The sequence below is a fragment of the Emys orbicularis genome, chromosome 3 (assembly GCF_028017835.1).
Source record: "Emys orbicularis isolate rEmyOrb1 chromosome 3, rEmyOrb1.hap1, whole genome shotgun sequence".
NCBI classification, from domain to species: Eukaryota; Metazoa; Chordata; order Testudines; family Emydidae; genus Emys; species Emys orbicularis.
Window position 1 is genome coordinate 102,917,084 of NC_088685.1, and position 16,758 is coordinate 102,933,841.

Genomic DNA, 16,758 nt, shown 5'->3' on the forward strand with positions numbered 1-16,758 from the left:
GTTACTGGAGCACAGGGGAGGTGTTTATAAACCTGTCACTTAATGGAGACTTATCCATCCATCTACTACAAAAGGATATATTAATACTTAGAAGGCTGTTGCATAAATATCACAAAAGTTGGATTTTAAGGTTTCTTTTTAAACCACTGAATTTAAAATTAAGAAGCTATAGCTATAGTAGAACAGCAACAGGCTGCAGCAGGGTGTACTTTCCTGAAGGATAAAGGCCTTCTACTTCACAATATAGCCAAGGCATGTCTTGCCCTGTCATGCACACCACAGCAAGGTGTGCTACTTAACACTTGCAAAAGAGTTAGAAGCTTGGCACTCATAAACCGCTGTGAATTAACAAGCTTGCCATAGTTATGTAGAATTAAACAATAACGAATACAAAATACACAGTTAATGGGGTTATTCTCTTGCATAGACTCAAGAACAGGAAAGTGGCAGTTGCTTATGCTGTTCTTATGTAATTGCTCTTTTCAGTGGGTGGAGAAAAGGAATGCCCCGCCCCTCCCTTCCACCCATAGCTTCCCTTCTGTTATAAATGGGAGAAATCTGACCTCTGCCAGTGAGAGGGTTGAGAGCCTGCCTTCCAAAGGGAGCGACCTGTTCCATCTTGGTGAGATTCCAGAGGGGAGGGTGTGTGGCAGAATGAGTGTCCCACGGAAGCCCTCAGTCGGAATCATCTGGGCTCCTTTTTCAAAAGGACAGGTAGAATGTCTCCAATTTTTCTAAAATGTGCTTATAAATGCTTGTGTTTAGGGGGTTTTAGACTGGAAATTATGAAGCCACTACTGTCTGTGACCTTTGTTCCTTGTTCCTCTTGGTCTCATTCTCTTTATTAGAAAGGGGGGCATAAAGAATATCGAGTAAGCTACATGTCTAGCACAGTTTTCCACAGCTCTGGATGAGAAGGCACTTTCACCCATGTCAGTCCCAAAGGCAACACTTAGCTTTCTTTTGTTCTTAGTGAAAATGTTATATTTCAAAAAAGTTCAGTTAAATTCTGTTTGGTTTGAGCAATTGAAGCACAAGAGAACTTTCTCTCTCCCCACACCAGCTTTGCAGACCTCAAAACTCCTTTATTAATATATTGCACACTTGTCATGAACAGAGTCTTCATTCATGGACGAATGCTGCCCTTGTAAATATGAGCAAAAAGTTGGGTTAAACATAATTACACTATAAGTGTTAGAAATTTGCTGTCTTTATTTGTGTAATATGGGAGTTCTCCTAATCTTAATGACATCTTGCAGGGGGGAGTTCCGGATATACACCTGCCCGAGCACATTGAATCAGTACAGTCATGCTTATTTCAATAATTAGTCACGGCCTACACAATGCCTCTGATGTGATTATACTTGCTTCCAGATTACACCCTCCACCATCGTATATGTACTCTGCTTCCAAGAATGATGTTTTCTCCTTTAATTATGAAGATGGTAACTCCTCCCCACACACACACACACAGACAGGAGGTTCATGGCAGCGACATAGGAAATAAATACACAAGTAAAGAGAGAATACTGGTATAGAAATATTAGCTCATTAACTTTTGTGATGCAATACTATTCAAAAACAAATACAAAGAATAAAAAGCTGGTTGGAAAATGTTTTTCTGCAGGAAAAAATGTTTTCAGAGGAAAAATTAAAAACTGAAATATTTCAGTTCTGAAGTTTTGCCATTTTGTCTCATGTGAGTTGTAATTCAGATGTAGCTTGCTCCTGTTCTCCTCTACAAGCCAGGCTCCCTGGTCAGACTCCATCTCCCATAATGTATCACAGTCTCCTCTCAGTGGGGTTGTAGGGGTGGGAGGGTGAGGCATCATGGGAATCATGTGCCATGGTACATCATGAAAGATGAAGTCCAGCTGGGGGCCTGGTCCACAGACGAGAATAGCAGTATGAGGCACCACAGCAGCACTTCACAAGTGAAATGTCTCAGTATTCAGTTTTCTGGGGGGGCGGGAACAGATAATTTTAACAAATAGATTGTTTAGTCTAAAATGCAATTTTCCATTGAAAGTCAGGTTTGATGGAAACTTTCAATCAGCCCTAGTCTGTTTAGAAATTCCTACCTCGATCAGCTTTAAGCATTCCAGTGGCAAAGCTGACCACTGTCTAGGTGATCTTCCTATATAAACAGTATGACTATATGACTAAACAGTGTTATATAGAAAACTAAATTTAAGTCACCTTATTTTCAGGGGTGCTGCCCCTCCAGTTAAAAATCAATGGCAGTTGTAGGTGTTCAACACTTTTAAAAATTAGGTCCTCTTTTGTAAGGCTTTCCTTCAGATAAACTTACTGCATCACCCCCAAACTGAGCTTTTCCTTAGGAAAAACCCTGCCCTCTTCAGCCTGCTGTAAGGCTGGTTCTTCAAAGCTGTAAGGGCGTGGTCTTCAGTCCCTTTTTATTCAGCTAGCAGCATTACCCTGCACTGTAGCCCAGTTCAGCTTTGTCTCAGAAACGAAAGTACACACGCTGGAAAAGAAACAGATTCTCTTTCCAGCCTGGCATGTGCTTGCTCCTGTTACCAGCACACTCTCTTTCTACACACTCCATTTCCAAACTGTAAAGTGCACCTGAGGGTGAGGGCATGACTTGTAGTTAGCTACATGCACTAATTAAAGTAACATACCCATTACCCATTTATTCTTTTTGAGAGTTATTCCATTTCTGCAATCCATTCCTTAGAAAATCTGACCCCAAGTATCACAAAAAATTATAATGTCTAGACTGATACAAGCATGCAATACATAACCTTCTGGTTTGGCTGGGCTGCTTGTACTCAGAGGTGTTAGGGCAAAAGAAAAGCAAGTGCAGCTTTCTCTTAATTAACCTACAATATTGTGATGTGTAAACAGTTGCAGCCTCTGGGGTCCCAAGTCCCAGAATGAATGTGTATAATGTAGGGCCAGATTTTCAAAAGAGCTCAGCCTCCAATGTTCCAAGTTCTTTTGAAAATCTGGCTCCAATGGTGGGAGCAGATCACTTTCAGACATGATCATATCTCAAAAACACACCAAATTCTCCCCCCCCCCCCCCCCCAATAACAAGCAAGGAATTTAAAGTGTGTGTGGAGTGGAATCTGTTAAGCAACATTTAGAATGAAATTCCTAACCTTTGCACGTATGAATATCTCAGTTATATACTGCAACGGGGCCTGTGCGTGCTCCGCCCCTTTGAAAATCAGATAGGATTCAACATTTGTAAGTTATATACACCCTCTTGTTTCTGAGCATAAGTGAAGCCACTAACTGATGTGGTTAAAAAGAAACTTACTCTATGGGGGCAAGTTATTTCATATTTGCCTATTTTAGGGTTTCTTCCACCTTCAAAAGGGAAAAATTACATTTCTCTTCTAGCCCAGTTAGCATAGGATATCAGGGTTGGAAGGGACCTCAGGAGGTCATCTAGTCCAACCCCCTGCTCAAAGCAGGACCAATCCCCAGACAGATTTTTGCCCCAGATCCCTAAATGGCCCCCTCAAGAATTGAGCTCACAACCCTGGGTTTATCAGGCCAATGCTCAAACCACTGAGCTATCCCTGGAGACAGGATATGGGAGTAGATGGAACACTGGTCTGACTCAGCATGGCTGTTTCTCTTATGACAATTTACTGGTATTAGAATCTAGCTACTTCATTTTAAATGTGTTTGTTTCAAAAACTCATTTTGGTGTTAGATAAAGCATCTCTTTCCACTGTGAAATAGTTTGTAATGGAAAGATAAGAACAGACGGGAATAAACGATGATAACTTTGTTTTGTATTTCTGGCACTGGATTGGTACTCAGGAGACCTGGGTTCAGGTCATGCTCTGCCACAGACTTCCTAAGTAACCTAGGCAAATCATTTAATCTTTCTGAGCCTCAGTTCCTTATCTGTAACATGACAGTACTTCTTTTCTCCCACTTTTTGTTCTATTTAAATTGTAAACTCTTCAGGGCAAAGACTGTCTCTTACTATATATCTGTACATATATAATAGAAGGATGCACCAGTGTGATTAGGGGGTTAACCTAGGATTTGGGAATCCTGGGTTCAAGCCCCATACTAACTGTGGGACCTTGGGGAAATCACTTGGACTCTCAGATTCCCCCTCTGAAAATGGAGATAATAGCACTTCTCCTCACAGGGTGTTGTGACGATAATCACATTAAAGATTGTGAGGTGCTCAGATACTGCATTAATGTGGACAATATAAGTAACTAATCTTAGCTGGGGCTTGTAGGTGCTACTGTAACTAAAATAATATTTTTTATTAAGGTTACCTGGACTGATGTTCCATTACCTGAAAAATTAGAATAAAGGGCTTGATGCTTGTAAACTACTTTTCAAGGGTCTGGGCTCCCTTAAGGTGTCATTATGTGCACCCATGGATTTATTACAGCAATTTATTTTCTGTGCCCTATTTCAACTACAGCCCCGATCCTGCACCTGGGTCTATGTGGGTCGACCCATGCAGAGCCTGATTCATTTCAGCATGGATCAGCTTGCAGGATAGGGACCCAGATTTCTTTCCTGGATAGGATTTTTGCCTCCTGTACTTGCATCAGAACAGAATAGGTGCTATACTTGTTTTTCTTCCAATCACATTATTTTAGAGCAGCACATTTGCACATAATGTGTTGTTTAATGTAAATTCTGCTCCAAAACAGGTTTTTCTCTAACATGATGGCTCAGGTACATGATCTGCCTGACTTATTATATTTCTTATTAACAGGCACGGGAAGGAGTGGCACAAGGGCCGGCAGTGGTGAAGGAAGCTGACGTGATTGAGAAACTAAAAGCTCAAGGTATTTTTCAAATGGAAACCACAAATTTAAATACAATTAACATTATCCATTATAAACACACCAACAAGTACGCAAGCAATGCTCTGGCATCTTTAATGAAAAAAATGACTGAAACATTTAAATAAAACCAGAACACTATGTTTGAAAATTTGCAGAAAATTGCAAAGTGCCTAAAAATCACAGAAGCTGTAGAAGTTTTGTGCTCACAATTTTTTGTCACCTGAGAGGATTCCTTAAGTATTTTGAGACACTTACCTTCTTCATGCAAATTGACCCAGAAGCCCCCATTCTACCCTGCCCCTCCCCTTGGCCAGCAAAAGCGTGTACTTATTTTAGATTTCTGGTGATGTCATCTTAGCAGATCCTCACTTCGTAAGTCCAAAAGTAGATTTCCCCCCCCCATCACTTACTGTATAACTTTATATTTTGTGAAGTCTAGCCAAAGGAGGGCTAACTATATATCAAATGTGTGTGAATGAAAAAAGCAGGTTTAGGATGAAAATATGTTTCCCATCCCCACCCCTCCAAGCTCAAAACCACTGGAGAGATGTTCTTCAAACGTTTCTGGAGCGGAGGGAAGCTGCCTATGTCACAGCCCCAGTGGTGCTTGGGAGGCTTAGAACTCTGCAGAAGTAGCAGAACCCAACATTCGTTTGGCGTTGAATGAGCTGCTGCCTCCTCATCTGACAGAGCGCTGCCTTGTACTTGTACACTGCTGCCTACCTGGTACTTATATGGCCCCCCTGGCCATAGTATCTGAGTGCTCTACAGTCTTGGATGTATTTATTCTCACAGCACCCGGGAAGTAGAGAAGTGCTATTAGCTCCATTTTTCAGCAGGGGAACTCAGGCACAGACCAACGAAGTCACTTGCCTAAGGTTACACGGGCAGCCTGCAGCAGAGCAGGGAATTGAACCAGGGACTCTCAAAACTAGGACAACACCGTAACCACTGCACCATTATTATTATTTATTATTATTATTGGTATTACTGCAGCACCTAAGAGAACCAGGATTCCATTGAGCTAGGTACTGTACAACCACAGAACAAAACACCAATCCCTGCCCCGGAGAGCTCCTTTCCCTGTAAGCTAGCAGCTAGCTCCTTCCTCACCTGCCCTTGTTGACCATCTCTTAGGCCTGGTCTATACGGGGGGGCGGGGGGGAGGGCAATGTAAGATACGCAACTTCAGCTACGGGAATAGAGTAGCTGAAGTCGACGTATCTTATTTCGACTTACCTCCCGTCCTCACGGCGTGGGATCGACGGCCATGGCTCCCCCGTCGACGCCGCTACCGCCGCTCGCCCTGGTCGAGTTCCGGAGTCGACAGGAGCGCGTTTGGGGATCGATATATCGCGTCTCGTCTAGACGCGATATATCGATCCCTGATAGATCAATCGCTACCCGCCGATCCGGTGGGTAGTCTGGACGTATCCTTAGCTATTCTGGGGGGGTGAAAGTTTGCTCTCCTACACATAGGCCTCTGGAAGCCATGCTAGTAATAGCAGCATAAGCTCCAGTCTCTGGATTTTCAGAATGGTAACGTAGGCAAATGGGTGAGTTGGGTTAGAAGCTGCTCAATAAGGAGCTAAAGAAGAAAAGAATTATAGATTAAGCTGCAAACAAAAAACACATCTAAGCATAAAATAGCTTTGCAAATTACATGTGATTTACTCCATATTACCTGCTACACAATAATGTTCAATTGTTTTGAACAGGAAATTTTAAATGAAAAATGTATTTCCTTGTGTCATTTAACTTTTTCCTTCCACTGTGCTAATCACAGGGTGTGATGTTAAAGATTATGTAACCTTGGGGTTTGATGTCATTGCCGATGACCCCCCACATCTTAATGCAAAGAATCCCAGAACTGTTGGGCGCGCAAACGAGAAGCTAGCCAGCGCTGCGGCAGAAGTGAAGAAGAGTGGAAGAACCTGTTTGGTAGTTGGCGGGGATCACAGGTCCTTTGTTATACTTGTCTATATAAAAGCATGAATGGCTTTCAGAGCTGCACAAACTACCCAAATGAAGAGGCAGTTCATTTTTAGCTAAGTCCTTTCAGTTCAGTTTCAAGACTAGCAGCTGTCTGTTAAATCTGACCAAAAGCCTTTCCCCATTCCAACACCCCTTTAAAAAGGTTGGTAGAAGAAATAACGAGCTATTAAAGCAAGCCAAGGCTGTTTCATACACAGCAGTGTTTAAATTTAAAAAATGTATGAGGAACCCTCATTCCAGCAGAGGTTAACCTTGGAGTTTTATGTAGATTTGGGTCCTGATCCTGTAAACACTTATGCACATGCATAATTTTATGCAGTGCAAATAGTTTCAGTAAGGGAGGGGTGGGTAGTTAATGTGGCTGTTCACCAAAGCGCTGATCCAGCAAAGCACTCAAGCATGAGCGTAGCTTTAAAGAACGTAAATAGTGTTGGGATTCCCTTGGAGAGCTCTCTTCATTCAGCTTCCCAAGAACTCAGTTTGACTCCAAATTTTGTCACTCAGGTATCGTAATTTGGCATACAACAATGCTACGCTGAATTGATCAGGGAACATCACAGCTCCAAAGTTATACAGAAACTATTTCTTTGTACACATTCACACAATTCATTACATTTACTAGACACTGCATCACACACTTTAGGATCAGATTGGTTAATCTGTAGGAACCGATCCCAGTACCGCATGCTCTATCCACGTGCTGTCCATTTTAGACTTCCTCTTTACCTCATTCTCTACACTCCTAATTTACTTTGTCCCTTGTTATCTAGTTCATAGTAAATAGTTCCCTGGGTGTTCTCCCTCTCATTTTAGCTAGCTCACTCATTGTCTTTTTAGCCTTCTGACCTATCTACTTATTTTATTTAGCACAAATGTCCTGTTTTCAGCCTGATGATTCATTTACCTCCCTAATTCTATCTTCCAAAGAATGAGGCCTCCACACAGGTGTTAATTACTTCAGGCCAGGTCTCAACAACAAAGAGTCTCATTCACTTCATTGGGACTATTCAAACTGTGTGCATCTTTAGGCACTTGAGTCCTCCCAGCAAAGTGAAGGGGACAACTGACGTTCTACACATGCGTGAGTGCTTTGCTGGATCAGGGCCCAAATTACCATTCTGGACCAGGGCATCTGTGCAGTATGTGAACTCGCTAGCCATTCTCCTGCCAATGTTCCAGAGTTTTGCCCTGTGCTTCTGTGAGAGTGCTGACCCCAAGCTCAACTCCATAGTACACAGGAAGCCACACCCTTTCCTTTTCCAGCCTCTCTCTTCCTGGCTTCTCCCCACCCAGAAGAAATATAGCATTTCCAGTGCATGAGGAGCCTTCCTTGGCTGCACAGTGGGCTGCAGATTTTCATCCTCAGAGAATGTTTTGCAACAACAAATGCTTTTACAAATAAGTTTAGCATGGTGCTGTGAGAAGGAAAATATGTTGTGTGCTGTGCCATGTAATGCCTGTGTTTACGCACAACTCTCTTGTCTATTCAGCTTGGCAATTGGAAGCATATCTGGCCATGCAAAGATTCACCCTGATCTTGGTGTAATTTGGTTTGATGCCCACACTGATATTAACACTCCAAAGACATCATTATCTGGGAACATGCATGGGCAGCCTGTGGCTTTCCTTCTGAAGGAACTGGAGGACCAGGTAATACAATTGCCATCACCTCTTTACATTGCAAGTATCTTGGAAACTCGTCCTAAACAGATGTGGGTTCTGCTCATCCTCTGCTCCCCCAATTACTACTGTAACATTTAGAATTAGTAACGGAACACACCCGCCTATTTCCTCATATTGGGACCCCTTCTCCCCCCGTGGATCACCCATGGCTCCTGTGGGCAAGAAGCCTGGCAGTCCCTGCCCTGAACCCTTAGGGTCAGCCAGGAGCTTCAAAGCTCTGCCTCTGGTCGGGAGCCATGGTAAAGGAGGACCCCCAAGGACCCAGTGTCCTATGGCTCTGATTTGGGGGCAAGGTTTGATTTTCAGCCTGCTCTCAATCCATCCAACCTTTCTACACTCAGATTTTGGGCTTTTTAAGAAGTCAAACCTTATTCTCCCCACCCCACTTTGAGGAGGCGGCTGGTTGTTATGGGGGTAACGTAGTAAAAATAAAACCTCTTGATTCTCTGAGGTGTCTGGTGTTCCAGGATTCCAGTGGTTAGCCCCGTGCCTGTCTGCTGAAGACATTGTGTATATTGGACTAAGAGATGTGGACCCTGAAGAACAGTGAGTCTAGTTCCTCTCTCAATAGTGCTCATAAGCCACATTTCCCTTGCCTAAATGGATATGTGGTGTTGCTGCAGACTGCAAAGTAGGTGCCTCCTTGACCAGTGTGAGGCTTAATGTGATGTGATTTGGAAACAACTGGCTAGGCAGTAGTACTGCAGAAAATAATCGGGGAGTGGGGGGGAGAGGGGCGGGATATAGTGGATCACAAATTGAATATGAGCCAATAATGTGATGCAGTTGTGGAAGAAGTCGAATATTCCGGGGTATATTAACAGTGTTGTATCTAAGACACAGGAGGTAATTGTCCCGCTCTACCTGGCCCTGGTGAACCCTCAGCTGGAGTACCGTGTCCAATTCTGGGCACCACACTTTAGGAAAGATGTGGCTAAATCAGAGTGTGTCCAGAGGAGAGCAACAAAAATGAGAAAAGTGTTAGAAAACCTGGCCTCTAAGGAAGTGTTAAAAATAAAATGTGTTTATTTAGTCTTGAGAAAAGAAGACTGAGGGGGGATCTGATAATAGTCTTCAAATATATTAATGGCTGTTATAAAGAGGATGGTGATCTATTGGTGTCCCTGTCCACTGAAGATAGAACAAGAAGTTATGGGCTTAATCTGTAACAAGGGAGATTTAGGTTAGATATTTGGAAAACTTTAAGTATAAAGGATAGTTAAGGACTACAATAGGCTTCCAAGGGAGGTCGTAGAGTCCCTGTCTTTGGAGGTTTTTAAGAACAGATTAGACAAACACCTACCAGGGATGGTCTAGGTTTACTTGGTCCTGCCTGAACCCTAGATTTCTATGATTCTTTGATAAGAGAAAATACAGCAGAAAATAGGCCCACCTTCCCCAAAGACAGCCAGCCAATGGACAAAATCTGCAATATATAAATCAAGAACTGCAGGGAGAAGACACTATGTTTAAATATCATCTCACCTCAAAAGGTCATGCTACATTCACCAGAAGTGATTTCCCTCCCCTCCTCTCATATCGGATTCCTCCACTCACATTTATGCATGAAATGTCGGGGGAAAATCCAGTGACTACAAAGACTTCCTCCCAAACTGCTCAACCCTTTTTTGCTGACTGAATGAAGCCTGCACCCACAGCCATCAACACCTCTTCTCTACCTTTGGCTCTCTCCTCAAACCAGCTGCCTGCTCCTCTCCTGTGCTGAGGAGTCTCTCCAATTTCTTCAAAGAGAAAAGATGCAATCCAGCAAGAACTCTCACCTTCCTGCCCATCTCCTACCCTGTACATTTCATCTTTTTCATCCCAGTCTATGTCTCACAGGTCTGTCTCCTCCTTGTCCTCTAATGTCCAGTCCATCCTCTCTACATCATCTCTTAGCGTTCCCTTCTCTTCTTTGCCTCTTCTCTTATCCTCACCCACCCATCTGGTACTTTAATCTTCAGTCATTTGCGTCTCCAATCAAAAAATATCTTCGATCAACTCCTGCCTGTCCAGCTATTGCTCCCTATCCCTTCCTCCGTTTGCCTAAACCAGCACATGTATAAATACATACATTTTAAATCCAAATTTAAGAACTTAAATATTGATTTGTAGGCATCTAAATGGTGACTTAAGGCATCCAAGTTCATATTAACTAAATACATATTTCAAATATAACCAATAAAGATTAGGTGCCTATATATGTGCTCAGGTACCCAAGTTCACAAATTAAGCACTTAAATATAAGCAGAATACTTTACCCCCCACTCTTGCCTTTATAATTCACTCATCTGGTTCATAATTTGTAAGCAGAATTAAAATGTAAAATTTACTTAATAGTTATACTTAGTTCTCTGATGGAAGATAAACATTTCAGAGATCAGTGTATTTACAAAATGCTGAAAAAACAATGTACTTTTAGTTGCATTCATAAGCCATTAATTTGTCTGTCATGTCTCTTTCAGCCGTAATCTGAAAACTCTGGGTATTAAATACTATTCAATGACTGAAATAGATCAACTTGGGATTGGGAAAGTGATGGAAGAAACACTTTGTTATTTGCTGGCCAATAAGTAAGAAACTATTTCATTTTTTTATATAGGATAAAAATTACATTGAAACGCATGCACAAAAATGATCAGGTAAATCACCCCAGAATTTTGAGATCCCAGTCGCTGAAGCGCTCCAGGGATGCTGAATAGATACCTGCCAGGACAGTACAGCAAAATTGTTTTAGGACAGTGGGAGAAGAGGTCCTTTCTATGTAATAGGACTATGCAGTTGTGTTAAAGTTCAACAGATCTAAGAGAACACGGCACATTTTGCCAAATACTCATGCATATAAATCAAGCCCAATTTATGTACTGACACTCTGAACCTAAAGATCAGAGAAACAAAATTTCTGCCTTGAGAGTTACAGGAGACCCACTAAGTATTGTAGATCATATAATTGCTCTAGGGTCTTCTTCCCACCCGCAGATCAAACAGAGCTAGGCTGCTAAAGGCTTCCCCCACCTGCTGCTACCGTTGGAACTCTCCTCTGCTCAAGCAGGGATTCCTCCCCATCCTTGGGGCCTACAGTCTTATTGAGGGTAGTAGTAGCAGGAAGGAGTGTTAGGATTAAATTTAAAAAACAGCACAACTTTAGGCAGAATTCAGGGAAAGCTTCGTTGCAGGGAGATTGTAAGACTAGAACAGTCTCACATCGGGAAATGGTGACAGCATCATCAATTTAGCTCAATTTGGTTCATTTTACTCTAGTGAATATATTCTAGGGAACATTCCTTTACTGTTAGCAGGATAGATTAGGTGACCCAATTGGTCTCCCCCGTCTCTAGTTTTACAGCTCTAATGTACATACTAGATGCTTTATAAATAAGGCTAGGTTTTAGTCACGGGTATTTTTAGTAAAAGTCATGGACAGGTCACAGGCAGTAAACAAAAATTCACGGCCCGTGACCTGTCCATGACTTTTACTATATACCTCTGACTAAAACTGGGGGGGGGGGGGGGGAAAGAGAAGGAGAGGGCACTTGGGAGGCGCCGCAAGTGCTTGCAGGGCGAGGGGGGGGGTTTGCGGCCCGGGGGGGTTCCACAGGTGCTCGGGGTTGGGGGAGTCTCGGCTCGGGGGGTGCCGTGGGTGCGGGGGTTGGGGCAGGCTCCCTACCTAGCTCCTGGGAAGTGGTGACCCCAGCTCCTAGCTTCACATGCTGCCTCTGCTCTGCCCCAAGCCCCGGTTCTGCAGCTCCCATTGGCTGGGAACCGTGGACAATGGGAGCTGTGGGGGTGGTGCCTGCAGGTGGAGGCAGCACATGGAGCTAGGAGCTGAGGGAGGGGAATTGCTGTTGCCCTTCTGGGGAGCACTTTCCCGCCCCCCCAGGTAAGCATTGCCCCGCACCCCAACCCCCAGCCCTGAGCCCCCCACACACCCAAACTCCTGCTTCTAGGGGACTGGGGGGCTCGAGACTGCTCCAGCACCGGCCACTGCAGAAGTCAGAGATCATGGAATCTGTGACTTTCGTGACAAACAGGGAGCCAATTTAGAATCTGTTCCTTGCTTCACTGTGATGCAGTCCAAGGTAGTATGCCATTCCATAACTTCTTTATGTGGCACAAATGTTTTCTAAGTAGGACACAAGAAGTCTGAATCAGGGGGCTTAAGTTTTTCCATTGTTTGTGAAGAACATTTTCACAGGACCACTTTACAGCTTCTCTGAACGTGTTTAATTTTATTCTCTTGCTTTCCACCAATAAAGTCAGAAGAGACCAATTCACCTAAGTTTTGATGTTGATGGCTTGGATCCCTCTCTGACACCAGCTACAGGCACCCCAGTTCCTGGAGGAGTGACTTTGAGAGAGGGTATCTATGTAGCAGAACAACTTTATAGAACAGGTACAATAAACGAAAGTATTGCTGAAGAGTGGAGCTCATGAAAATTAAACCGGGAGGGGACAGAGTAGTGAGTTAAATAGCAGGTTTTGCATAACTAGATGTTCTGGAACCAAAGGTTCAAATCTCCTCAACATCTCCTCATCCTTCCTTCAGAGAGATAAACTACCATATAGCTTACTCTCTGTGCAGGGCTTTTGGGTAAGACCTTTAACTGAGGTCCTGTCTGCTCTCATAGCACATTTTGCATGAATAGGGATTTACTAATGTCCATAGGCTACATTTCCCATGCTGTCCCTACTGTGTAGCACTCCGGTCTCTGCGTAGCTGTTGCACTCCCACCACAGCTACCTGTATTTTAGTGGCATTTAGTTTGCGAAGTGCTTTGTCAATTCATTGGAACGCAGGTGTTCTATAAAATGTAAAAACAGACACAAAGAAAGTTAGATATCGCCTGCAACTTTGTAGTATGGGAGCCCCAACAGGCATAGAGCTGATGTAGCTGGCTCCTACAACCCTTGGTCTAGACGACATACTGGGGGTGGGACTGAATGGGTCCTGGGCAGGGAGGGGGGAGTATCCAGAGCATTCTGCACTTTGGCTATGCCTCAGGTAGTGTATGAACCCTTGGGGACAAAGCTAGCTGGTTCAAATTAGAGTAGCCCCCCAACGATGCCTGAGGCTGAGGATTAGAGTCCTAACTAGTTCTCTGATATCAGCTCCTTGTTGTTGTGTCCAGCAGAAGATGAGCACAGTAGAATATCTGACTCTAAATAGCTGCATCCTACACTGGGAAAAGGTACACTACTGGTTGAGTCTTCTTATACAAGCCTTTGTTAATGTTGATAAAGACAAAACCCAAAAGGGGAAAAATACATCCTGCCTTGGAACCTCTGTGGTAGTGTGTTTTGAATTTCTTGACCCGAAAAGAAAATTATGTATCAACTAGAAGTTTTCTGAGTATAACTGTCATTTGTTTTTACAGGGTTGCTATCAGCAGTAGATATAGTGGAGATCAATCCGTGTCTTGGGAAGACACAAGAAGAAGTTGACTCAACGGTCAACACAGCTGTTTCAATTATTTTGTCCTGTTTTGGTAAAGCACGTGAAGGTTCTCATAGTTCCAGTTGCTGAATACCCCAGCCACAAAAATCCATTTGAACATATACAATTATGTTCCAAGAAGTTTTTTAATCCTGAAGTATAACAACATTTTGTTAATGCCAATTGCTTACTGAATGACTTTGGTAACCTCAAGCACAAAAATAAGTTTTTCATCAAAGCTCAGTCACTAATGAGACAGTAATTGTCACTTGTGTTAATGGTGGCTGCTGAAGTATTACCATAATTTTATTACTACCATTGCATTAAATCACATTATTACTATTATTTACTGACCTTGTTTTCGTTACTCTCTATAAAGTTCTTGGTTCGTTAAAAAGAAAGTGGACATTTTTCTTATGCACTAAACTAAGTTTTCTGGAAGAAAATGCAAACTGTTAGTACTAGATAATCCTTCAACAAATTTCTATATACAAAAAAACAAACAAAAAAAACCAAACCCTAGGTAGTAAGTAACATTACTTTAGCTCACCTTCTGCATTACTGAAACTTGAGTCAACACATCCAACATGTTATCTTACAAATTAAAAAGAAATTGACATTTTAAAATACCAAGTAACTGGATTTGGGAAGTAGTTTTATAATGGGTATATATGTTTCATTATAAATGAAATATCAATTAACATTATATTGAAATTTTGCAGACAGATTAATATACAGATGTGCTCTAGGCATTATTTTGGGGAAGTTCTATTGCCTGTGTTCTACAGGAGGTCAGAATAGATGATCGCAATGGTCTCTTCTGGCCTCGGAATCTATGGCTCTATGAAACCATGGAATGAGAATGCACCATGTGAGTTCCCTCTAGTGGCTAATAACTAAACTGAACCTTTTCCAGAGACTGATCTCAGTTAAGTCAGATGACTTTGGCATTACAGACAGTTGTTCAAGTCTTACTAGATGAGTTTCCTCTGATCAAATACATTATATACAAAAATACCTAGGGTGACCATATTTCCCTAAGGAAAAAGAGGACACTGCGTAGGGTAGCCTGAGACCACCCCTCCCCCCTTGCGGGGGGTTGGCGTCACTGCTCAGCTGAGCCCTACCTCCCCCACTCTGCACGGGGCTGGCATCACCGCTTGCCCATTTCCCTGCACGTTCCTCCGCACCGCACCCCACTTTTTTGACAAAAGTGGCATCTGTCCCATTTGATCTTGCGAATTGATCAAGCTGGCAAGAGCAAACAGGACACATGCCCACTTTTGCCAAAAAAAGTCAGGACAGCTGGGACAGGGCTTAAAAAAGGGACTGTCCTGGCCAAACCAGGACATATGGTCACTCTAAAAATATCAGATAAATAAACAGTCAACCATGTGCATGCCTCTACAGTCTCCATGCTGCCTCCTAAACAGAGAACAATCTCTCAATTCTTACGCATAAGGCCCTTCTTTCACCTCCTGCAAATCTGATTATTGACAGCTGCTGTGCTTGCCACAAACATTAACCCATGCTGCCATTGCCTGGGCAGCTGAGGGTCTCACCTTCAGTTTTAAACTCTACGATCAGCCACCCAAATGTAGGACTGAAATTGTACACAAACTATGCTTTGCTGTGATAGTCATTTAAAGCATGAGCAAAAAAGTGCAACTTCTAACCTAAAGCATTCAGTCCAAAATAGGCAACATTAGGCAACAATAATTTCTTTTTAGACCACTGATGGTTAAGATAAGAGATTAAGGACACTCACATCAAACAATTCTGGTATCTGTTTCTGTTGGTCAGGTACCTTATTCCAACTGTCTAGGGCAGTGGTTCTCAACCCGCAGCCCACAGGCCGCATGTGGCCCAATTAGCACACAGCTGCGGCCCAGCACGGAGAGGTCTGGCTGGGCTGCCCCACCACCCATGTGGCGGGGATGGGGTCAGGGCTTTTGGCCTGCCCAGCGTGGCGGGAATCTGGGGTCAGGGGCTCCAGCAGATCCTCCAGGGTGGGGGCCCGGGGCAGCCATCCAGCCCCGCAAGCTCTGGGGTCCAGGGCAGGATGTCTAGGGTTGGGGCAGCTGGCCAGCCCTGCAAGCTCCAGGGCAGTCTGGAGTCAGACGAGCTCTGGAGTCCGGGTCCAGGGAAGCCTGCCCGCCCTGTGTGCTCGAGGGCAGCCGGCCGGTCCCTCGGAGTCCGGGGCTGCTGGCTGGACTGGCAGGGTCTGGGCAGCCAGCCGGCCCCACGAGCTCCGGGGCCTTACTGAAATTCCAGGAGGCAGGCGGGCAGAAGCCCGTCCACATCTAAAGGCCGCTCCCCCAGCCTTGCAGGAGGAGCCACTGGACCTGGGATCCAACTGAATGTGGGAGACAACTAAGGAAGAACAGGGCAGGGAGTGGGGGTCATAGGTTCAAAATTAGGGATGCAGATGGGGACTCCGAGCAGAGAACCCCAGACAGCCCCACGGCTCCTCAAAGCTGTCTAGGGAGCCAGCAGACGCCTCCCACAGGAACTCTGCCCGGCTATGAGAGACAAGGGAGGAATGGAAATAGGCACCTCAGTCGCAGAGCACCTCCCCATCCAGCAGCCTCCTCCTGGTATTGTATATATGGCCACTTTGGAGCTTGCCAGTTCGCTTTTAAACCGTGCCAAGGGAACAACACTACACGGCAGGAGGAGGTTGACTAGGAGGTCTCGCAACTTCGTGGGGCCATGGACAGGGTGTGCGTATTTGAAAAGGTGTGGGGAGAAGTGCAGCCTGAACCTCAACCGGAGGTCCTGGAGGAGCCGGAATAGGGGCTGCAACCTGGCGCATTCTAGATAGACATGCGCCAGAGTCTCCCT

At 44.0% G+C, this 16,758-nt stretch overlaps 1 protein-coding gene across 2 annotated transcripts; it reads left to right on the forward strand.

The window, feature by feature from the left end:
• The first annotated feature begins 535 nt into the window (after positions 1–535).
• Positions 536–14,259, forward strand: LOC135875876 (arginase-1-like). 2 transcript variants are annotated; one of them, XM_065400937.1, is made up of 8 exons: positions 537–714; positions 4,730–4,802; positions 6,589–6,763; positions 8,288–8,447; positions 8,932–9,026; positions 10,946–11,053; positions 12,737–12,873; positions 13,856–14,259. In XM_065400937.1, exons 1-8 carry the CDS (start codon positions 655–657, stop codon positions 14,002–14,004), a joined length of 957 nt encoding a protein of 318 aa, XP_065257009.1. In that variant the 5' UTR covers positions 537–654; the 3' UTR covers positions 14,005–14,259. The 2 variants fall into 2 exon arrangements, with proteins under 2 accessions (XP_065257010.1, XP_065257009.1); XM_065400938.1 differs by lacking the exons at positions 8,288–8,447; positions 8,932–9,026 and having other exon boundaries at positions 536–714.
• Positions 14,260–16,758: the final 2,499 nt, after the last annotated feature.

Coding starts and splice junctions, on each gene's coding strand:
- LOC135875876 (XM_065400937.1), top strand. CDS start 655: ATGAGTGTCCCACGGAAGCCCTCAGTCGGAATCATCTGGGCTCCTTTT. Junction 715..4,729: donor CTCCTTTTTCAAAAGGACAG/GTAGAATGTCTC, acceptor TCTTATTAACAG/GCACGGGAAGGAGTGGCACA. Junction 4,803..6,588: donor TGAGAAACTAAAAGCTCAAG/GTATTTTTCAAA, acceptor TGCTAATCACAG/GGTGTGATGTTAAAGATTAT.